The sequence below is a fragment of the Myxocyprinus asiaticus genome, chromosome 4 (genome assembly GCF_019703515.2).
Source record: "Myxocyprinus asiaticus isolate MX2 ecotype Aquarium Trade chromosome 4, UBuf_Myxa_2, whole genome shotgun sequence".
NCBI classification, from domain to species: domain Eukaryota; kingdom Metazoa; phylum Chordata; class Actinopteri; order Cypriniformes; family Catostomidae; genus Myxocyprinus; species Myxocyprinus asiaticus.
This window is the reverse complement of record NC_059347.1, coordinates 36,226,189-36,251,224: the sequence shown is the minus strand read 5'-3', so window position 1 is coordinate 36,251,224 and position 25,036 is coordinate 36,226,189. Positions and strand designations below refer to the sequence as shown.

Sequence of the window (25,036 nt, the reverse complement as noted above, 5' to 3'; positions counted from 1 at the left end):
AATAACACATGTCTGTCACACCGCCTGCATCCATACTATTTGCATATCACATGGATTACCAGCTCTTATCAACTGATTGTATTAATAACTATGAGAAATAAGCATTAGAATAAAGATTTATATAGGTCTTCGGAGTTCTTCATCGAAAGAATGCATCTCAAAAACAAGCATTACACCAAATCTCAGCTCCACTCAGAAGCAGACTCTATCTTGTGTGTGCGAGAGTGTGTGGTGTCAATGTGCATTATCCATTCACTCCATTACCTGTTTTGCACAATTAATAGACACAGCTCTCCATCTTTGCTGCTTCCATTAATGGGAGAATTTTAAATCGCTTTGAGTTTACCATCCAAAAAAATGTAAATGTATGTGATGTCTGCTCGTGTGTGTGTTTGTGCTGTTGTGCATGGATGCACTAGCTGTGTGGGTGTGCTTTCCATGTAAAATATGTAATTTCCTGAATAAGTGCCCACACATATGTTCAGTTTTCAAGCCTTCCTGTTCATTAATATGCAAAAAAAAAAAAAAAAAAGCCACACTGGCCCATGCTGATGGGTGGTTAATGACTTGCTTTACAATTTGGCTTTAACAGTCAACTCTTGGAAAATAAAGAGATTTCTGGGAAGCACTTCAGTGAGCAGTTTACCAATAGAGATCAGGGATTCTCCCTGTTCCATCTATGAAGGTTGATGAAAAATTTTGAGGACACTGATAAGCCTTTCAGAATAATTTCAATGGGATCAAGCCACATTGAACTTGTTTAATACACTCCCTGTGAGAATATGCATACTGCCCTGCTAGACAGTATACAAAAAGCAAATGAGTAGGATGTCAGAATACTCAATATTCTTGATACATTGGGCAAACAATACCAGGATGATGCACTGAATCTTCTGACATTCTGAAGTGTACAACCAGCAGACATTTTACAATCCTATTTCCAAAAAATGGTAGAGAACTGTGAGCCGATTGGCTCTTTTCAAGGGTAAGTGCTATAGACTTTCTGTAAGGCCAGAGACATGCATTACACAAGTATGCGAATGCAGACTCAAGCTGCTGGCCAACACATTACCAATGTGCACTGAACATACATAATGTGCATTCTTGCATTATTGTGGCGGTAATGAACCTCAGTACTCAAGGGGGTGAAAGAGTTATCCTCAGAAGTCTGTGCCATAACGTAAACTGGATGCGTTTTTATTCAGGTAAGTTTTTTATACGTATACTAACTTAATCTTGCTCAGCAAAATTATCTTCAAACTGTTGCACCACCTTGACAGTAGTTGACTACTGTCAATTTCTGTAGAAGCGCCCCTTGCTGCAATGCTGAGAATGCAACGTGTACTTGCTTGTGTTATGCATTGCGATCTGACACATTTTGTAATGCAACAACACAAAATCGATCTTGCATAGCCAGAAGCATCTGCGTCACGTACTTGCATAGGGTATGTTTTGGCCTTAAAGCTGCTTTGAAATTATATGCATTGTGAAAAGCACTATACAAATAAAAATACTTGCTTGACTATTCTGTATGTACAGAGAAAGATGTACTTGTTTAAAAATTCACAAGTAAATTGTTTTGTGCATTGTTGTCAGTACGTCATAAATAAAAAAAATAGACAAAGGACAATGGTAATATGGTAGATGTAGTATGTCCGGGAATGTTGTTATACTACAACCCAGCATACCTGTCATACTACATTTATGGTCGAGAAATAAGTTGTTCATTGAAATGCAGGTATAATTCAGATGCACAGAATTCACCAAGTTCTTTCTAACACAAGGGGAATGTGCGGTTTCACTTTTCTGATGCTAGTCTGGCTCTCTTGAGACAGATTTTTTAAGTATAAGTTTTTTCTATGAGCTGGAACTAAAGTGGACAGGTTTTATTAAATATATATATATATGAATCAAATTTTGTTTCACACTGATATGTTTTAAATTAGAAACGATGCCAGCCCGAATGACAAGATAACAAAACTCATTGACCAGCTTTTTTAGTTTTTAAGTTCCATCATAATTAATTGACGTTGAATGCTTCATATTTAGTAAAGCCAACTGTTCATGATAAAAACAATAACATTATATTATTTAACCGGTCTGACCGATATGCGCGTATAAACTACATGTAATCCAATTGAACTGAATCCAGTGATGCCACTTGGACACTTTACATTTGAGCAGCTGTTTCATCCTGATGAAAAACTGGCAAAAAAGATTTATATGCAAAACTTTCACAAGGTTAAATAGGGTATTGATGGCAGGCACTATAAAAGCTATTTTCCTTGCAGATCCACTATGTTTGACATTGTTTTCTGTTTTCTTTTACATGTTTTACTGCTGAATTTCTCCAGCTGAGCCACAGTAGATTGATAGCTATTTTTGCTTGTTCTATTCAGTTCTTTGAGTGAATATTGCAACAACTTCAGAACTGAGAATCACTTTCTTTGAGTGTCGCTTTCTCTCTGTGTCTCCATTCCATACACACACACACACACACACACACACACACACACATATATGTTGGTGCAGCTATCATTATGAGGACTCTCCATAGACATAATGATTTTTATACTGTACAAACTATAGTTCCCTATCTGTCACTCACTCTATGTTGTGTCGATGTAGTGACATTAGGGGTCACTCTTGGGAGCCCCAAACACCTCTGATTTTGAAAAAAGGCCAATGGGAATTGGCGAGTGGAATTTGCATGCCACTCCCCCGGACATACGGGTATAAAAGGAGCTGGCTCGCAACCACTCATTCAGATTTTCTCTTCGGAGCCGAGCGGTTGTGTTCAGTGAGCTGAATTACTCTGCCGATCCATTCACCTCGAAAAGCTGTTGGATTTACGACGCATTACAGCGGCTTCTCCCCCTCTTGCACTGGTGAAGTGCAGAGAACGCCCCTCTGTGCTTCAGCAGCTAAAAGAGTATATTCTTCCTACTGAAAGAGTATATTTTCCCTTCTAAAATAGTGGCATTAACGGTGAGCGTCTTTTTAAAGATGCCTCTCCGTTTGTGTGAATTTCCTGTTGCAGTCGTTACCACTCCGCTTCTGATGGCCACGATCGCGGTCTTACGTGCTAGGGCGCTGCCCACGCGGAGACAGCGTTCGTGGATGGGTCATGTTCTCACTGCGACAGCGTGACCATGGCAACGTTGCGGTCGTGGTTTTTCCTTAGATAGAGGGAAAGCTCACCCCAGCGGTTCCCCCCCCTCGGTCCTTCTACCTACGGGTTTAAGGCCGTGTTGGTTAGCACTGGGGGCAATTTGGGGACCCCAATGGGAGCCACTCCACTGGGGAACTCCCCACGAACCTCCCATTCCCCAGTGCGCTCGTTTGCCCCGCTGGGATGAGACCGCCGGCTCGTCTCAGGGCCAGTTCGCGATCTCGTTTCAGCGCTCGCGAATTGGATGAGCTCTCAATTGCAGCATCGGAGAGCGGGCTGTCCAGTCTGATGCTGAGGACTCGACTGGGCTCCCATCTTCGGGTGCAGTCGCCCAATCGCAGCCTGACGCGCAGCTGGCATCCATGCTTGCCTGGGTAGCTGCGTGTGTCGGGCTGGAGTGGAACCCTCCACCCCCCCCCCCAAACACATTGGCTCCTGGGCCTGGAGTGCCGCTCAAGGCCGCACCCCGCCCCGGTCCCTTTCTTCCCGGAGGGGCATAAGGCGGAACCTGGCAGATCCGCCAGAGACTCCCGTCCAGCGCCTGTAGGGTTATGTCGTCTCTGGCGACTAAGGCCTGCGGTGCCGCTGGACAGGCTGCCTCCGCCCTGCACGCGATGGCTCTCCTGCAAGTGCACCAAGCCAAGGCGCTAAGAGAACTGCACGAGGGTAGTTCTGACCCGGGATTGATGCAGGAACTGCGCTCGGCGACCGACCTCGCCCTCCAGGTGATGAAGTTCACGGCACGGACTCTCGGGCAGGTGATGTCCACCCTGGTGGTCCAGGAGCACCACCTATGGCTCAACTTGGTCGAGATGTAGGAAGCTGAAAAGGTACGGTTCCTTGATGCCCCTGTCTCCCAGGTCAGCCTGTTCGGCGACACCGTCGAGGACTTCGCCCAGCAGTTCTCGGCAGTGAAAAGCAGACGGAGGCTATTCAGCAATCCTGCGTCGGCGCAGTTCAAGACCTCGCACCTCGTCTGCTTGTTGCCAAGGGCGTCCTCCTGCCGCAACAACACCGGCTCCGCCGCAGCCCACCCCCATGGCCTGGCCCCGGCGTGCAGCCAGCCGCAGGAAGCAGACGCCACCCATCTCACGGCCGGCTGCCAAGAACCCGAGGAAGGCTTTGAAGTGCCCCTGAGATGGGCGACCCAGGCACGTGGAGACCTGCTGCAGACCTAGAGATGGTAAGCAGACCATTCCATCCCCCGGTGGAGGGCCGGGAGGAGAACACTTTGCCTTTTCATTGATTCGCCGCACGCCTGAAGGGCTGTGGCACCTACATGTTCAGAAAAGGAGCAGTTTCCTCATTCCCTGAGTCACATATCCGGTGCTCACGGCTGTCGTTATCACGACCGCCGGCCACCGTTCCATTATGGCAGGTATGGTGCTCCAGGGGATGCTGCCCCTGCGCGCCCAGCTGTGGCACAAACACGACCACACCAGGTTGGTTCTGATGGACTGCGGGGACGATATTCCTCCTCCCCCCTCCCCGACTAATCCTATGGTGGGTATCAGGAGCCAGGTAAGTGCTTCAATATCCATGGACTCAGCAAGGCCACAGGGCTCAAGCTCTCTCGACGTGGCACCTCAGGCTCCGCCCCACCACGAGGCCCCACCCGCCGGTACGTCCGACGAGATTGTCCCCTTGGTCCCCCTCACCCGGAGCTTGGACGTGTGGCTTGCACTACCCAACCCGTCGCGATGGCTGACCCGGACCGTCCGACTCGGCTATGTGATTCGGTTCGCCAGGCACCCGCCCAGGTTCAGCGGCATCCGCTTCACCTCAGTGAAGGGCGAGAACGCCGCTACCTTGTGTGCGGAGATCGCTACCCTTCTACGGAAGGGTGCGATAGAGCCTGTCCCTCCGGCAGAGATGAAGAAGGGGTTTTACAGCCCCTACTTCATTGTTCCGAAGAAAGGCGGTGGGTTGCAGCCAATCTTGGACCTGCGAGTACTGAACCGGTCTTTGCACAGACTCCCGTTCAAGATGCTGACGCAAAAATGCATTCTAGCGAGCATCCAGCATCAAGATTGGTTCGCAGCGGTAGACCTGAAGGACACGTACTTCCACGTCTTGGTTTTACCTAGACACAGACCCTTCCTGCAGTTTGCTTTCGAGGGCCGGGCGTACCAGTACAAGGTCCTCCCCTTCGGCCTGTCCTTGTCCCCTCGCGTCTTCACGAAGTTCGCAGAGGCAGCCCTTGCCCCGCTAAGGGAAGTGGGCGTCCGCATCCTCAACTATCTCGACGACTGGCTAATCTTAGCTCACTCTGAGCATGGTGCCGCGAGACACATCGCGTGGTTGTCACGCCGATCTGTCGCCACCTCTTCAGCCCTTGGACCGACCTAGCATTTCTACAGGCAGGGGTTCCCCTAGAGCAGGTCTCCAGGCGCGTCGTGGTTATGATGGACACCTCCAAGACGGGCTGGGGTGCCGTATGAAAGGGGCATGCAGCCGCCGGCTCTTGGACTGGCCCGAGTTGTTGGCAGTAATGCTCACCCTGTGGAGGCTCTGGCCATGGATCCAGGGCAAGCCTGTGTTGGTCCGGACGGACAGCACGGCGACGGTAGCGTACATCAACTGCCAAGGAGGCCTACACTACCATTGCATGTCACAATTCACCCACCATCTCCTCCTCTGGAGGACTCAAGTCGCTGCGAGCCACTCACATCCCGGGCGACCTCAACACTGCAGCGGTCACAATAGGTTACGCTCAGGGGAGAGTGGAGACTCCACCCCCAGGTGGTCCAGCTGATTTGGAGTCGATTCGGTCGAGCACAGGTAGACTTGTTTGCTTCCCGGGAATCCTCCCACTGCCTGCTTTGGTACGCCCTGACCGAGGCACCCTACGGTATAGATGCGCTGGCACACAGCTGGCCCCCGGGACTACGCAAATACGCATTTCCCCCAGTGAGCCTACTTGCACAGACCCTGTGCAAGGTCAGGGAGGATGAGGAGCAGATCGTCCTAGTAGCACCCTACTGGCCCACCCAGATATGGTTCTCAGACCTCACGCTCCTCGCGGCACCCACGACCAGACCTCTGAAATCTCCACGTCTGGCCCTTGGACGGGACGCGAAGACCTAAGTGGCCTACCACCCGCGGTGGTAGACACGATGACTCAGGCTAAGGCTCCCTCTACGAGATGCCTATATGCCTTGAAGTGGTGTCTGTTTGCTAAGTGGTGTTCTTCCTGACGCGAAGACCCCCAGAGATGCACAGTCGGATTGGTGCTTTCCTTCCTGCAGGAGAGGCTGGAGGGGGCGGCTGTCCCCCTCCACCTTGAAGCTGTATGTAGCCACCATTACAGCACATCACGATGCAGTAGATGGTAAGTATTTGGGGAAGCATGACTTGATCATCAGGTTCCTGAGAGGTGCAAGGAGGTTGAATCCCTCCAGACCGCGCCTCATCCCCTTGTGGGACCTCTCTGTAGTCCTTCGGTATCTACGGGGAGCTCCCTTCGAGCCCCTGGAGTCAGTTGAGCTTAAGGCACTCTCTTTGAAGACTGCCCTCCTGACTGTGCTCACTTCCATCAAGAGGATAGGGGACCTGCAGGCGTTCTCTGTCAGCGAAACGTGCCTGGAGTTCGGTCCGGACTACTCTCACGTGATCCTGAGAACCCGACCGGGCTATGTGACCAAGGTTCCCACGACCCCATTTAGGGATCAGGTGGTGAACCTGCAAGCACTGCCCTGGGAGGAGGCAGACCCAGCTTTGGTGTTGCTGTGTCCAGTGCATGCTTTACACATCTATTTGGATCGCACGCAGAGCTTTAGAAGCTCTGAGCAGCTCTTTGTCTGCTTTGGTGGGCAGCGGAAAGGGAGCACTGTCTCCAAACAGAGGATCGCCCTTTGGGTCATTGACACCATCGTGATGGCATATCACGCTCAGGACGTGCCGCCCCCGTGTGGGATTATAAGCCCACTCTACCAGGAGTGTGGCGGCCTCCTGGGCCCTGACCAATGGCGCCTCTTTGGCAGACATCTGCAGGGCAACGGGCTGGGCAACACTCATCACCTTTGCGAGGTTCTACAATCTCCATGTTGAGCCGGTCTTGTCCAGTATATTGTCAGGTACGAGCAGGTGAGTTCTGGGACAGCTGGCCGGGTGTACCGCTTGCGCATAGCGCCTTTCCCCTCCCCTGAGGTGAAGACGTGCGCTTTTGAATCCCAGTCATGTTCACAAGTTGTGATCCCTGGATGACTTCCCTCCTTAGCCCTGTGGCAGGCGGGTTTGCGGAGAAACTTGCTGCCAGCCCAGTCCACGTAACACAGTTCAGCTTATTGTGGCATTTCGTATAGGGACCCCTAGTGTCACTACATCGATACAACGTCAAGTGAGTGACAGATAGGGAACGTCCTGGTTACTTTCGTAACCTCCGTTCCCAGATGGAGGGAACGAGACGTTGTGTCCCTCTTGCCACAATACTGAACTACCCGCTGAAATGGCCTGGACCTTGTCTCGGATCCTCAACACAAAACCTGAATGAGTGGTTGCGAGCCAGCTCCTTTTATACCCGTATGTCAGGGGAGTGGCATGCAAATTCCACTCGCCAATTCCCATTGGCCTTTTTTCAAAATCAGAGGTGTTTGGGGCTCCCAAGAGTGACCCCTAGTGTCACTACATTGGCACAATGTCTCGTACCCTCCATCAGGGATCGGAGGTTACGAAAGTAACCAGGATGATTCTATCCCCTAACCCTAACCCTACCCCTAAACCTAACCCTCACAAAAAAACTTTTTGCATTTTTACATTTTCAATAAAACATCGTTTAGTATGTTTTTTAAGCGATTTAAATTATGGGGACACTAGAAATGTCCTCATAAACCACATTTATAGCATAATACTCTTGTAATTACCAATTTGTAACCTAAAAAAAGTCCTTGTAAACCACATAAACCTGCCCACACACACACACACACACACACACATTATTATAAACAAAGCACCATAAATAAGCTACAACAAGCATTTGTACATGCAAAAGAAATGCAAGGTGTGTGTTCTCCCACATGTTTGTGTATTCAGTTGAATTTTAATTTTAATGCCCGGACAGATGAAGGGTGTTTCTGAAGAAAAAAAGAAAAAAAAAGAAAAAAAAAAAACATGTTTTGCATAAAATTCAGCATGCAACAACACTTCAGTGGATATGAGATAGATGAATCCATAAGAGGGCTGACACACATGGGAGAATATGATAAAATGCAGAATATAAGCCAAATGTGTATGTGTGTGCATGTCTGATACTGACTGACTGCTTATCAGTATAATCACAAACAAGCAAATAAAAATAAAAAAATGACATGAAGGTTCAGACTTTGATTACAGGGTTTGCACATCAAATGCTAGGTGTAATATGGTATGATCCCTTGAGCCCATCAGTTTTCCACAAACGAGATTCAATCCTGCATTTTTTATTCATCTCTCACGTCAAATAGACTGTAGGTGAGAGAGATGCTGAATTCTGAAGAACAAGCCTATGCATCAGTTTTCTGAGGTATTACAAGATGTTTAGCAAATATCATATGCAGAACAGGGGTATGAGAGTGGATCTAATGCTCCTGTAGTTCAAGGAATTGTTGTAATACAGTATGTTCATTTGAACTTTAACAATGGGAGATTGAAGCCCTTACCTTGGGTGGTGTTTGTCTGACTGTGTCTGAGTCTGACCATCGATGTTTGAGCTGAGAGGAGTTGGGCACACATTCACAGAATGTCTGCATCAAACAAACAAACAAACAAACAATCACAAAACTAAATAGTGTTTCTTTTTTTTTTTTTCTTTTTTTTTTTTTAAACAAAGAAAGACCTATATTTCCATTTTAAATATGCTCTATTCTTGTGGGCATAAGCTATGCGTGAAAACTGAGTTGGCATGAGAATCATTCCTTTGCTCTATATACTCTTTTCTTAATGATATATGTCCTAGGTCACATACACCTTTGTAAGCATCTCATTCGATTTTCTTTAATATGCCCCAGACAATAAAAGTGGACAGTATTGCATTAACATTTCACTATAATGGCAACAGAATCAGATCAACGAAACATTAATGATGCCTCTCAGTGCTCCCTGTAATGCTGCTTTCAAATGCTCAACTTATGGTCTTTCGCAGTGGTACTTACAAATTCTGTGTTTTGAATTTGGAATGTGGAAAGCCTATCAATGGAATGATCTGGGTTAAATAAAATGTAGAGTCAAAATGAATCCTTTTACCTTTCTTTATATGTGTTCTTGGTTTTATTGTGAAAGATTCTGTGAACGTTATTCAACAGAGAAAAAAAACATAGACATATAACAAGAAGTTAAATCCAATCTTTCAACTATGGTCAAAATGCAAAGCCAGTAAACCTATAACTTTTGCATACCAGAAAGGGACTGTTTACATAGATTTTCATAGAGTTAACAACAAAATCAAGAAATTTAGCCTTACTGCTAAAGAATGATTAGACTGCTAACAGGATGACTACCACTCAATTAACACACATTTATGTTAAGAAGAATAGATAATGCTTTGCCCCAAAGATTTCCATTGCAAGTGCATTATGACAAACTTAATTTTTTGCTTGTTTTTAAAACTTGTCTGTGATGACAATAATACAGACAGACCTTTACTTGATTTTAACACAGAACATTCCTTTAACATCACGTCTGAATTAAAAAACAAAAACAAACAAACAAACAAACATGCATGACAAGATTTTAAAGCGAAACAATGCATCTCTATAAACTCCTTCACAACGAGTATGAAATATCACACAGCACTGACTAGTGATTTTAAAAAAAAAAAATTATTCAGAGACTGGGTCATTTTATTTAACTGATTTTATGCCAAAAAATTAAGTCAGGTACTTTTTTGGAGGATGAAAAAAATTAGACTGGACTCTGAATGGTTGTGGTGTGAAAAATAGTTTGCAGAACACCGTGAGTGCACAGATAAAGATGAGAGGGATAAAAGGATGTCTGTCTTATGTCTTTTTTACATGAGCACTCAGAGAGAGTGAGAGAGAGAGAGTTCCATGTCTTCTTTAAAGGTGTGCATAAGCTGACTACTCGTTAAGCTAATTTAGAGGCAGCAGCTTTCCACACATTCTGTCCTTGGCTTAACAGACATCGTAAGCCCAGAATTACACCATCCAGCTGGGAGAGGAGGAGACAGAGTATTCAGGTGGACAAGAGAGATACAGAAAAGATAAAGGAATCACATCACTGATTGGACTGCCTACCTTTATTGACTTTGAAACAGCCAAAACTTTGCTGTTTCAGTAGACACAACAATAAGAAAGACAAATTATAAACACAGTGGGAGAGAAAACAAAAATTGAGAGTAAGATAGACAGATATTTTTGCAGTTTCACCCAGTGGATAGCACAAATCCCAAATATTGGTGCACAGCAGCTTTTGGTTGCAGCCTCTTTGGCCAATAAAGGAAAAGATCAGTTTTTGCAAAAAACTCTTTAGGAATAAGACCATCTGTTGGCCAAGCATGCAGTTTTTAACCTATGGGAAGCAGGCTGGCCAAATCTGCAGTTTACCAATATCAAATGAACAAGAACATGGTCAAATAAAATGCATTTAAAAATCAAAATTAATTACACAACACAACTTGAAATCCTTAAGTTATCTTTGTGCTTTGTCATTGTACAAACAATAACAGCCAGATTATAGCAGTGCTGATTATTCAGCTAATTGAAATGATTCATACTGTCCATTACACAGACATAAAAAAAATTCCTCATGATAAGACAAATTTATAAAATTTTGCCGTAGTGGTGTGGACAGATATTTATATCACTATGGCCATGCCCCCCTCTTTGACCACATTTCAACCACAGATGTTTTAGTGCAGTGGGTAGATTTTTCAGATGGTCCCTTACGCATCGTAGGCGAATATACAATGAACTTCAAACATAAAACTACCCTGCTCAGAATTAATGGTCTGCCCATGAAAAAGTCTCTTTAATAGAAGCACAAAAAAAACAAAGAACGGATGATAACAGAGCCGTACAGTACAAATGGATAATCAAAAGATAATCAAAGATAATCAAATCACAAACTAAGATGTGGCCCATGTAAATACAGTCTTCATACACTGACATGCAGTTTCTTTCCCCTTAAAACAAGAAAGAAATCATTGAGTGTTTGAACTTGAGCTCTTTATCACTCTATAGTGAAGTTCACACCAGCACAAGTCGTGCAAGTAAATAATATTTGTTTATTATATTTAGCCTAAAATGTATGAAGTATCAATCCTCTTTGTCTTTGATTTTCCTGATTTTTTGTTTAAGTTTGTTTATTTTATTTTAGTCTATTTTAAAGAGGCAATGCTAATTTCAGAGCTAAAAGGGAATTGCTGTCCAAAGTCTGCCCAAAATGTGATTTAAAAGATCTTTTCACTCAGAAAGGAAAGATCATGATGCTGTCATCTGTGGCTAATTTCTGATTTCAATAGATAATAGGTGAACATATCGACATTTACAATGAATTTGCAGAGATTATCAAAGTGGGATGCATGGAATTCCTGTTCAAGTAACGGTGGGAATACATTGAAAAATATGTGTTAAGGACTATAGGTCATAGCAGTTGCATAGCATTATTTATGGTTAGTCTGATATATGGGTTTGATTTGGTGAACTGAATTGACTGCTGTGAAGGATTAGATAGGCTAGTTATTTACATTTACATTTACATTTATTCATTTGGCAGACGCTTTTATCCAAAGCAACTTACAAAAGAGGAAAACATAAGCGAATCATCTAAAGTTATATGGTGCGTTTTGAATTTTGACTCCCAAACTGTATTGCAAAAGGCTCTGGACTGATCTGGGCCCCAGTAATGAAATCTTGATCTTAGTTTTTAAGAGTGTTTTCTACAAGCAAATTTACATATGTTCATAATTTTTACGTGCGTTTCCCAAAATGGCACTTAACATAAATGCGCGAGGATGCACTTTAAGAGCTTCTTGATTTGCTGTACTTGTGCGAGGTGCTGAAATGTGATGCATAGTACTGCATGTCATTGTAACTTCATTATATTTGTGCGTAACTTTATAATTTTTTTTTTTTTTACCTCGCTGGAAATGTTTATACACATTTAGCCTAATTAATTACATAATTACATATTGTTTTGCAATAATTTTGTGTAGAACGATCTATTTATTTGACACAATCACTGCTTCATTCATCAGGTGTGCATTTTTAATATTTTGTTTTCACAAATTGCTCTGTTGGTTGAGATTAAATTTTCCAGGATTAGTGAAGAGAGCAGAGGCCCTGTGTACGGTCCTGCCAATGACAAGCATTAACTGAATCTAACGAGGTTCACCATTATTGCGAATGATATGTAATACGATATCATTAGGTAGGGTTGGGTGATATGGCCAAAAAAAAAATTATCACAATATTTTTTGCATATCGTTCGATATTGATATTTATCACGATATTTACTGTACATTTCATATCATTAATGGGGGCAGAACTGCATTCCACATGTTTGTTAGACCTCAAGAATGAATAAAACATAACTTGTTTGTTTACAAGTAAACTCTATAGGGTAATCTATATTTAAAGTACACTTAGTTTAGAACTGAATTCTGCATACAGTTTGTGACCTCTTTTTGGTGAAATTTAGCCAATTGCATTATGTTTGACTCCACTAAGAGACTTTCTTGTGACGTTTCACTGTCCAGCTCAGTCGGTGGCAGTAATGCACCATAAACTGGATTGCCAACTGGCAATAAACATCATCAGAATAAAACTGCACTATGGACCATGAAAAAACATTTAACTAAATAGTACATAAATAAACAGCAATGGTGTTGATGTCGGAGTTGTTGTTGTATTCAGTCGACAGCTGTTGTATTACATTGTCAGTACTGTCTTGTTTGGTACACAACAATATAAAATTAGCCAGATAGCTAGCTGATGGCTAGTGGCTACCAAGCCTGACTGGTTTCCATGACAGCGGGGCTGCATGCTAACAGGCTGATTTCATGTCTGTGATTCACTTAGTTGTGTTTTACTTTGCCAAACTGCTTGCCTTTTTAGCGTCACATTCCTGTTTCGATCATCTACTCTAGATGTAGAACATAGGCTAAATATCAAAAATTACTCAAAAGTTTATCATCAGTATTTCTTTCGATAAATACTGATATTGTTTTATCACCCAGCCCTATCATTAGGTATTATTTTGTCAAAAACTTGCCATCTGTTTTAAGTCCACAAATACTGTACACGTGCTGATTGCAAGATGCTAAAATACGGGAGAAATCTATCTCTTTCTCTATCTCTCTCTCTCTCTCTCACACACACACAGACACACAGGGGGGAGAGGTGGCATATACACTACCGGTCAAAAGTTTTTAAACACTTACTCATTCTTTATTATATATATATATATATATATATATATATATATATATATATATATATATATATTTTTTTATTATTATTATTATTTTTTTTCTTTACGCAACGCATAATTAAAATTAATTTAAACACACAGATTTCAGTTCAGGACACTCTGGGCTGTCAGTAAAAGGTTAAACTTTTGACACACGTAGTCATGTGACAAAACAAAATGCTGCTGATCACAGAAGAGTTTGGCTTTGGGAGAAACAGCAACAAAACTACATGTGGTAAGAAACCTTTATTGAGTTTTTATATTGAAACCTGTTTGATTCAAAAGATTATAGTCTCTAGTTTCATCTGGTATGCCATTCCTAAAATTTTTGCGTTTTATCACTAAACGCCACACTGCTAAACACAATGTACACTATAATGTAGCGCTATTTTTCCTTAGAAACCCTATATTTACTGTGCATTATCACCCTGAGAATCAAGGGGTTCACCCAAAAGCTAACAAAAATTTGATTTCAGAGGCTTTATATGGAGTTAGGATAAAAATAAGGTGCATTTTGAACTGTTCGAGACCAGCACACTGGAGGTTAAGTCATTCACTAAATAGGGAGCAAAGGAGCATCTTATACCTCTCCAATGCTGCCAAGTGCATTCACTACTACCATTGGACCAAAACATTTTTGGACCACTCAACATGTTTGTCAGACATAAGACAATGGTGATTAGTATAATCAATACTTAGATTTTATAATGTATAATTTTATTTTAACATGGTTCGCAGTGATTGGATGATGCTGGCTATTACTTTTATCAGAATTAATTATGCTGATTTCTGAATGGTAAAATGCATTAGCACTGGCTATCACCTGTTTGTTTGACAGTAAAAAGAGAGAAAATTGAGATTCTGTTGCCAAAGTAGAAAAAATATTGTAACATAAAGTAAAATCAAGTCAAATATTTTTTTTTTTTTTTTTGGATAGTTTTTTTTTAATTATTATTATTTGTGTTTTTCCCAATACACATTGTTCCAAAGCAGCATTACAGAAAATCTGCTGTAATGTCTGTAATGTCTCAAAAACACGAATAACCAACACTCCTGGAAACATGATAAACAATTTGATTTAAAAAAAAATCTGACTTTCTATAGCTTGGTATTATTTAACATTTAAATTTAAAATGAAAATATATAAAAAGAGTTTGTACATTTTTAGGAAAAGTATTTGCTCCAGAAAATTTTTGTTTTTTGCATGTTTATTAGGTGCTGCTATTTACAAATCAAAAAGGAAAATGGGTCTCAGAAGGTTAAGGGTAGCCTTTAGAGGACAGAATATATCATTAGCACATTCTAAAAACAATAGTAAAAAAAAAAAAAAAAAAAAACATTCAGCAGAAAGTCCCCTCCATGATAGAAACATGAACACAAGCATGCATGTGTGTGTGTGTGTGTGTTTGGGTGTTCCTTCAACTCTGATCCACCCCAAATACTATCGGGTGAAGGGCTCAATGCTAAGGATTTTTTTCTACTGGCCAGGTTGGGCAAGTGCTTCAGATTGTTACTGCCAAAATTTTCACTGGTCTCAACACAAAAATGAAAAATAGCTGTTTTTACCATCATGGCTTTAAAATAATGTGTCCGAAGCTAACTATGTTTTATATACAGTGCTTTGAAAAAGTATTTGCCCCCTTCCTGATTTATTCTATTTTTGTGTATTTTTCATACTAAATTGTTTTAGATCTTCAAACGAGATATAATGATATAACATTAAACAAAGGCAACATGAGTAAACACAAAATACATTTAACTATCTGTCACTCACTCGACATTGTGTCAATGTAGTGACACTAGGGGTCACTCTTGGGAGCCCGAAACACCTCTGGTCTTTGAAAAAAGGCCAATGGGAATTGGAGAGTGGTATTTGCATACCACTCCCCCGAACATACGGGTATAAAAGGAGCTGGTATGCAACCACTCATTCAGATTTTCTCTTCGGAGCCGAACGGTCGATGCTTACTGAGCTGAAATCTCACGACTGTCCATTCACCTCTGTTGGACAGCGCATTTCAGCGGCTTCTCCCCCTCCCCCTCTGCCCCTGGGTGCTTCGGCATAAATAAAAGAGTATATTCTAAAAAAGAGCATAGTTCTCTAAAAGAGCGGCACACACGGAACGTCTTTTTAAAGATGCTCTTCCGATTGTGTGTTATTCCTGGTTGCGGTCGTTATCTCTCACCTTCTGATGGTCACGATCGCTGTCTTTCGTGTCTGGGTGCTACCCAGCAGGAGAAAGCATTCATGAATGTGTCATGTACTCATTGCGAGAACATGACCATGGCAACGTTGCGGTCGCGGCTTGCTTTCGTAAGAAATCAAGCCACTCCACCAGCTCCCCACCTCAGTCCTTCTACCTCCGGGTATGAGGCCAGTGCGGCTAGCACTGGGGGCGATTTGGGGACCTCAATGGGACCACCTCCACTGGGTATCCCCCCACGGACCTCCCATTCCCCAGCACACTCGTCTGCCCCAATCGGGCTTCCGGATGAGTCCACCGGCTCGTCTCACGGCGAGTTCGACCTCTTGTTCGGAGCCCGCGAAGTTGATGAGCTCTCGGGTGCAGCATCGGAGAGCGGGCTCGTCCAGTCGGACTCGGAAGCCTCAGCTGGGCTTCCCCCCTCGGGTACGGTCGTCCAGTCACAGGCTGACGTGGAAATGACAGACATGCTTTCCCGGGCAGCCACGAGCGTCGGGCTAGAGTCGAACCCTCCGCTCTCCCCTGAACCCTCGTGGCTCGATGATTGGTTCCTGGGCCCGCGGCGTGGCTCACAGCCATGCCCCGCCCCAGTTCCTTTCTTCCCGGAAGTGCACTAGGAGCTGACAAGGTCGTGGGAGGCACCTTTTACTGCCCGGTCCCGATCTTTCAGCTCCCCTGCCCTAACTACCCTCATGGGTGGGGCGGCCAAGGAGTATTTGGTGATCCCCCTGGTGGACAAGGCATCTAGGCCCACAGAGCGCCGCCACCTGGCGCGGACGCCCGAAGCTCCCGTCCAGGGCCTGTAGGTTTACGTCATCCCTGACGGCCAAGGCCTACGTGCCGCTGGACAAGCCACCTCCGCCCTGCACACCATGGCTCTCCTGCAAGTCCACCAAGCCAAGGCGCTAAAGGAACTGCACGAGGGTAGTTCCGCCCCAGGATTGATACAGGAACTGCGCTCGGCGACCGACCGACGAAGGTCACGGACCTTGGTGGTCCAGGAGTGCCAACTTTAGCTCAACCTGGTCGAGATGGGAGAGGCCAACAAGGCACGGTTCCTTGGCGCCCCCATTTCCCAGGTTGGCCTGTTCGGCAATACCATTGAGGACTTTGCCCAGCAGTTCTCGGCGGTGAAGCAGCAGACGGAAGCTATCCAACACATCCTGCCACGGCACGGCTCAAGATACTGCACCCCGTCTGCTCGTCGCCGAGGGCGTCCTCCTGTGGTGACTGCACCAGCTCCGCCGCAGCCCACCCCTTCGGCCCAGCCCCGGAATGGAGCCCACCGCAGGAAGCAGACGCCACCCGTCTCGCAGCCTCCAAGAACCCGCGAAAGGCTTCGAAGCGCCTGAGACGGGCGAACCAGGGATGACGAAACCCGCTGCTCTGGAGCTGGTAAGCAGACCACTCCATCCCCCGGTTGAGGGCCGGGAGGAAAATCATTTGTTACCTTTGCATTTAATTGCACTGCATGCCCAAGTGGCTGCAGTACCCAAGAGTTCAGCAAGAGTGGTTTCCTTGTTCCCTGGGTCACGTATCCGGTGTGCACGGCCGTCATCACGACCACCGTCCACCACTCAATTTGGCAGGTTTGGCGCTCCAGCGGTGGTCTCCCCGCCCCTGAGCGCCCAGCTGTGGCACAAATCCACCCCCAATGTGACAGTCTCCACGGGTCACAAGGACAGGCCTCTTCCTCCCCTGTCCCAGGCTGTTCCGGGGGTGGTCACAAGGAGCCAGGTAAGTACTCCGATGTCCCTGAATCAACACGGCCACGACATGGTCTGGCACCTCGAGCTCCACCCCACCACGAGGCCCCACCTGCCGGTACTTCCGACGACGTTGTCCCTTTGGTCCCCCTTGCGCGGAACTTGGATGCGTGACTTGCGCTTTCCAATCCGTCGCGATGGCCGGTCCGGACTGCCCGACTCGGCTACGCGATTCAGTTCGCCAGGCATCCGCCCAGGTTCAGCGGTATACACTTCACCTTGGTGAAGAACGAAAACACTGCTACCTTGTGCGCGGAGATCGCCACCCTCCTACAGAAGGGTGCGATAGAACCTGTCCCTCCAGCCAAGATGAAGAAGGGGTTTTATAGCCCCTACTTCATCGTACCGAAAAAAGGCAGTGGGTTGCGGCCAATATTGGACCTGAGAGTACTGAGCCGGACTTTACACAGACTCCCATTCAAGATGCTGATGCAAAAATGCATTTTGGCAAGAGTCCAGCATCAAGATTGGTTCACAGCGGTAGACCTGAAGGACGCGTACTTTCACGTCTCGATTCTACCTCGACACAGACCCTTCCTGTGGTTTGCATTCGAGGGTCAGGCGTATCAGTACAAGGTCCTCCCTTTTGGCCTGTCTTTGTCCCTCGCGTCTTCACGAAGGTCGCAGAGGTAGCTCTTGCCCCGTTAAGGGAAGTGGGCATTCGCATTCTCAACTATCTCGACGATTGTCTAATCCTAGCTCACTCTCGGGACATGTTGTGTGCACACAGGGACTTGGTACCCTCGCACCTCAGCCGATTAGGGCTTCGGGTCAACTGGGAGAAGAGCAAGCTCCTCCCGGTTCAGAGCATCTCTTTTCTCGGTTTGGAGTTGGATTCAGTCTCATTGACAGCGCGCCTCATGAACGAGCATGCACAGTCGGTGCTGACCTGTTTGAAGGCGTTCAAACAGAAAACTGGTTCCACTGAAATTCTTTCAGAGGCTCCTGGGGCATATGGCATCCTCAGCGGTGGCCACCCCGCTCGGGTTGATGCATATGAGACCGCTTCAGCACTGGCTTCAGACTTGAGTCCCGAGATGGGCTACTCTCACGTGATCTTGAGATCCCGACCGGGCCATGTGCCCAAGGTTCCCACGACCCCTTTTAGGGACCAGGTGGTGAACCTGCGAGCGCAGCCCCAGGAGGAGGCAGACCCAGCCCTGTCGTTGCTGTGTCCGGTGCATGCTTTACGCATCTATTTGGATCGCACACAGAGCTTTAGGATCTCTGAGCAGCTCTTTGTCTACTTTGGTGCACAGCGGAAAGGAAGTGCTGTCTCCAAGCAGAGGATCGCCCACTGGCTCATTGACGCCATAGCTATGGCATATCACGCCCAGGACGTGCCGCCCCCGGTTGGGCTACGAGCCCATTCTACCAGGGGTGTAGTGGCCTCCTGGGCCCTGGCCAGGGGTGCCTCTCTAACAGACATTTGCAGAGCAGTGGGCTGGGCAACACCCAACACCTTTGCAAGGTTCTACAACCTCCGAGTGGAACCGGTTTCGTCCCAGGTAGTAGCACGCAATACAAGCGGATAAGCCCAGGATAGCCGGCCGGGTGTATCGCTTGCACATAGCGCCTTACACCTCCTCTGAGATGAAGATGTGTGCCATTAATTCCCAGTAATGTTCACAAACTATGTTCCCTGGTTGACTTCCTCCGAGCCCTGTGGCAGTCGAGTTTTCGGAGAGACTCGCTGCCGGCCCAGTACACGTGCTAACTAAGAGCCTTGTTCTGGGTAGGTGCTCTGCATGTGGCGGTTCCCTGTAAGGTAACCCCATGCGATGTATATCTTCTGCTAATTCGTTTCCCTGTTGGCAAACTGCGTCTTCCTTGGGCAGAGCACCCTCTGCCACAGTCTCCATGTTTGTAGTAACTCCTCCCCCATTGGGTAGGATCTACCATGAGACTTCTCCACATGGTCGGCAAGACCATGTGATGTATTTTCCACTTAAATATCCCCCCCTCTTTTTGGGCGAGGTGTGGTCTCCGCGGTGTCCTCCCCTTGGGAGGGACACCCCCCGACTAGACCTGGCGGCCCAGTCGGATAATCCCCCTTGTTTTTTAGGGAGTGGAAAAAAAGAAGGGGAAAAGAGGCCACGACTGGGTTAGCCTGTCTCTATCTTTTGGGTAGTTGACTTGTCCCCAAAGGGCCGTTCGACACTCATAACAATGTTGGGGGAGGTTATGTGTCGGCCTGGTGCGCTAGCTACGAGTCTGCCCGTCACACACCGCCAGTTCACGTAACACAGTTCAGCCAGTTGCGGCGTTTTGTATAGTTGTACACAACGTCGCGTGAGTGACAGATAGGGAACGTCATGGTTACTTGCGTAACCTCTGTTCCCTGATGGAGGGAACGAGACGTTGTGTCCCTCCTGCCACAATGCTGAGCTACCCGCTGAAATGGCTGGACCTTGCCTCGGCTCCTCAGCATAAAACCTGCATGAGTGGTTGCATACCAGCTCCTTTTATACCCGTATGTCCAGGGGAGTGGCATGCAAATACCACTCACCAATTTTCATTGGCCTTTTATCAAAGACCAGAGATGTCTCGGGCTCCCAAGAGTGACCCCTAGTGTCACTACATTGACACAACGTCTCGTTACCTCAATCAGGGAATGGAGGTTACGCAAGTAACCATGACATTTTTGTGTATGAAATAAAGATGTATTAGCAGCCACAAAATAAACTGTACCATACAAAAAGAACTATATGCAATACAAATAAACATATGTATTTGGACATACATTATAAATATTGTACACAAAAGTTGTTCTCTGTAAAGCAACTATAAAACAGTATGAATTATTAAAAGCACTGTACAAATAAATTTAACTGATACTGAATTAATGTCCACACTGTTTTCTTAATCACCTTTTCCCCTTAAGGGAAGACAAGCACATTCTGCAAAGACACTCAAAATAAAAGTGAATTGCAGGCAGGAAAAATGCAAGAGGAAAATCAGAATACAATTAATTTCAAATGTGATAAAACATCTCACTACTGTACATGTCTCATCTAATAATTATGGTCTTTCACTGTAGAATTTATCCATTTAGCATCACAGCATGAAAACAATTGACAGGAAAAACACTGTTCCATTTTATACTCAGTAATAATGCCATTTCACTCGCTTTGCGAGTGGTTCATTCACAAAAAAAGATATTAAATAGAAATGAACAAACTCTCAAAATGTCTAATGAACTTTCAGTACATGTACACACACCTGTTAGCACAATAATGCTATCGTTTATGTAAGTCATTGCGCTCTGTTTCTGGACGTCTATCGTAGCCAGACTGTAATGGTGGATAATATAAGTAACCCCCGCTGTTGACTTCTTGCAAATAAATTGAAAAGAGCACACAAACAAATTATTCCAAGCTTTTTCAAACAGATGTTCCTAAGTCAATCCTTCTGTAGGCAGCCGATAGAAGCAGCAGTATCTGGGACTCGAGCGCTTTGCGAGTGGTTTCTGATCATAACATTGCTGTTTTAGATAAAACTTTAGTTTCGCTTGATTATTAGGATAACCATTAACTGCACACATTGTCTGGGAAATTGTTAAGATATCTTAAAACATTTCAAAAGCAAGAATCTAACTGCATGACATGCAAGCAAGCAGTGACTGGCTACACAAAAAAGGCCAGCCAATTGCACTTCCGTTAGCCAACCGGAAATTCCGCCCACCTGGCGAAATCCTGTAGACTCGCTGAGAATATTGTGGATAAAACGCGGAATGTCATGAAAATTGAACATTTTGGATAAAGTGAATGTATAAATGCACAATTAATGAAATTAAAATTGTGATATGTCCTAGTATGATGATTAAACCACAAAAGGCTAAGATTTAATAAAACAAATACCCTATACGGTCTTATATACGGATATACGGCTGAACTGCAAGCTTCAACAGTAAGTAAATGTGAGCTGAATTATTAACATCACGTGCACTCTGTGTGTATAAATGACAACGAGCAGAGCACTTTATTCTCTGTGAAGCGCAGCACATGCAGAGTATATATAAATATAATTAAATCAAAGCCTTTTATGGTTTAATAAGCACACTAGCCCATAGGGTGAACTGCATTTACGAAGGGGAGAAGTCTGTTGAAGTCGTCTTAAGCATCTGGTTCTCCACTAAAACATCAAAATAAAAGTCCCTTTTAACTAGATGTGTAAATTGTAAAAAATTTGACAGAAATGCATTACTTCTGTATAGTAAAATATAAAATTCAATGTAGTAGTAATAATAATGATAATAATATATAAATAATTATTACATTATATCTAAGCAATAGCTCACAAGCAAGATTTTATTTTCTACTGTGCAGCACTATATTTGACAAAATAAATACATAAAAAAAACTCAAATGTTGTGTTTTGGATTGTGCTGTGAGGATCAGTATAGAAGCTCTTCATTTAATAAAAATAATGCAATGATATGTTGAAAAGTAATTGTTCTGTTTTCTTTTTATTAAAATTCTATAAATTCATTTTATTAGACAGTGTTTTAATAATAAAATGTAATCAAACTTTAAAAACCAGAATTCAGAGAAAATAAAATGGAATTTGATTTCATAGAGCCCTACCCTGGCCCAGAAGCAGCAAAGCATCCCCACACCATCACACTACCACCACCATGCTTGACCGTAGGTGTGATGTTCTTTTTGTGAAATTCTGTGTTTAATTTACACCAGATGCAACAGGACCCCCGTCCTCTAAATAGTTCCACTTTCGACTCATCAGTCCACAGAACATTCTCTTAAAAGATCTGAGGATCATCAAGGTGTGTTTTGGCAAAATTCAGACAAGCCTTAATGTTCTTCTGGGTTAGCAGAGGTTTTCGCCTCACCACTCTTCCATGGATGGCATTTTTGGCCGGTGTCTTTCTGATAGTGGAGTCATGAACAGTGACCTTTATTGATACTAGAGTGGCCTGCAGTTCCTTGGATGTTGTCCTTGGCTTTTTGTGACTTCCAGGATGAGTCGTCGCTGTACTCTTGGAGGAATTTTGGAAGGTCAGCCACTTCTGGGATGGTTCACTACTGTGCCAAGTTTTCTCTATTTGGAGATAATGGCTTTCACTGTGGTTCTTTGGAGTCCCAGAGCCTTTGAAATAGCTTTGTAACCCTTCCCAGGCTGATGTACTTCAATCACCTTTTCCCTCATCATTTCTGGAATTTCTTTCAACCTTGCCATTGTGTGCTACTGGGTGAGACCTTTTAGCCAACTTCATGCTGCTGAAATAGTTATATTTAGGTGCTGATTTGATTGAACAGGGCTGACAGTAATCAGGCCTTGGTGTGTCTAGTCTAGCTGAACCCCATTATGAATGCTTTTGGGGATTAAGTAACTAAGGGGCAAATACATTTTCACACAGGCCCATATGGCATTGGATAATTGTTTTGCTTCAATATATAACATTGTCATTTAAAAACTGTATTTTATTACTAAGATTGCCTTTGTTTTATGTTAGATTTTGTTTTAATTTTTGAAACAATTTAGTATGAGATATACAACAGCACTGTATATATTACGTTTTTAAGACAATTTCCCCAAAAATATCACATTTATAATTTGCAAATATGATTTATGCCTTATGTAACCCAATATAAGTGCTTTACAGATATAAATTCATTAATACATCATGTTAACCTCCTGCCATTTTCACATGTGTTTTTAAGAGAAGAGTTCTGTGGAGCAAAGGATGAGTTTTCGGTCACCCATTTAGTCATGCTGTCAACTTCTGGGCCAAGGTATAGTGTTTTCACAAGCAGGATCAAAGATTTAGTCATTAGGTGGATATCAGGCCTAATCTATGGATTAAGAGTGTGGATATAAATATAAAATTAGACAACCCAGAGAGAGATAAGAGAGATCCAAGGAGAGAGATGGACAGTCCAACAGAAATAAACTGCTGATTTTTTGTGTTCCAATGTGTGGAATACAAATTTTCACCAACATGTTAAATCGTGGGAATTTCGCCCATTGTGAATAATGTGCGGGGACACTTAAAATGTAGCGCAAGACATGCAATCCCATTGCGAAATTCCTGAAGTGGGTTTTTTCCCTGTTATTTTCTACACACTGGTAAATGCTGCTGCTAAAACACTTGGAAAAGTGTGATGACAGTTCTAGGAGAGCGCGCTCGGTGCCTGCACGCTTTTGTGCACTCACGTGACTGTGCCTCGCCGCGTCCAGTATATTATGCACTTGTGCGTCTTTGCAAGCTAAATATAACCACGCTCTCTCGTCTCTGAGTGCTCGGTTAGAAGACTCTTTTCGCTCCGTGTATTTTTTGTGATCTCTCGCTCGTTGTCTGTTAACACTAACGTTATAAATGCAGCACTGGACCGATGGGGGCAAGTGACAGTTCTTGCAACTGGCCCGAACCTCTCTCACACTGGCCCCAGGCCATCGAGCAGTCCTTATTGTCGAGCCCTGGGGTGTTAAGTGATGCCTATTACAAGGGCAAGCCAAGGAGAATGCACTCACAAAAACACACAGATACACATGCACACACATGTGCACAACCAGTCACTGAAGTGCTGGAGGCAATCATGGCCACAGGCATGTGTGATACTGATGGTATCTGAGGGTAAGAACTGGTGGTGTTTTGAAGCGTAAATATAAAAGCTGGATGGTCCTAGTTTGACCTTTCACTCAATAAGATTGCCATAGTTTAATTACTTTGAAAAGTGAGAGAAAACTCATTTATAGACTCACTCCATTGAAGGGACATACTCAATGGGACTCTATTGAAAAGCCTGTGGACTTTGGATCAATGCAGGGCATAGGCTCTGTCCATACTAAAAGATGTTATGAGAAATATGAAATTAGTGACAAACTGTAAACACCATGAACACACTGGGTGGAAAAAGAAATATAGGTGTGTGTTTTGGTGTGTGTGCAAGATGTATTGTCTGTCAATGGTAATGTTTATGATAATAATCACTTGGGTGTGGTTTCAAAATTTTGGTTTGCATTGCGATCTTTAAATCACTATGGCCAGAGATTTCTGTGGCAAGAGAGGGATGCTTTGCCGAAGCAACGACACAAAACACAACCCTATAGATCTTTTATGTTATTATGAGAAGTGTAAAAAATGTTTCGGTTCATTATGAAACTGTGGCGGGACAAATTGGACTGGCGGGCTATCACAGTCTAGGTAATTAATGGGAAACACTGCTATTTCTTCATTTATCACAAGAACAGGCAACAACAAAGAAAACAATGCCACATTGTGCATGCTTTAGTGGTCTATAAAATAAATAACCATTCAAAATCAACAAATCTTTACACAAAACTGAAAAAGGCTGTTCTCTGAATAAATAAAATAATAAACCAACCAATCTACCCTCCAAACTACAAAGTAGGCCTACGTCCAGTTGCAACAATTAGGTGCATTCTGTGTACTGAGGTGAAGGGAGCAGGATATATATATATATATGCAAGTATGTATCATGTTAAAATGCCTGTTTTCAATCATTCCT

At 44.2% G+C, this 25,036-nt stretch overlaps 1 protein-coding gene across 3 annotated transcripts in view; it reads right to left on the bottom strand.

Annotated features, from left to right (window-relative positions):
• Positions 1–25,036, bottom strand: part of fibcd1b (fibrinogen C domain containing 1b) — a 181,923-nt gene that overhangs the window by 95,608 nt on the left and 61,279 nt on the right. Inside the window, exon 2 of one of the 3 annotated variants that reach the window (XM_051696547.1) lies at positions 8,803–8,892. The exons of 1 other annotated variant lie outside the window; for it this stretch is intronic. In XM_051696547.1, the coding sequence (XP_051552507.1) occupies positions 8,803–8,892 (90 nt within the window). The remainder of the gene's footprint in view (positions 1–8,802; positions 8,893–25,036) is intronic. One more of the 3 variants, XM_051696546.1, reaches the window with a different exon arrangement.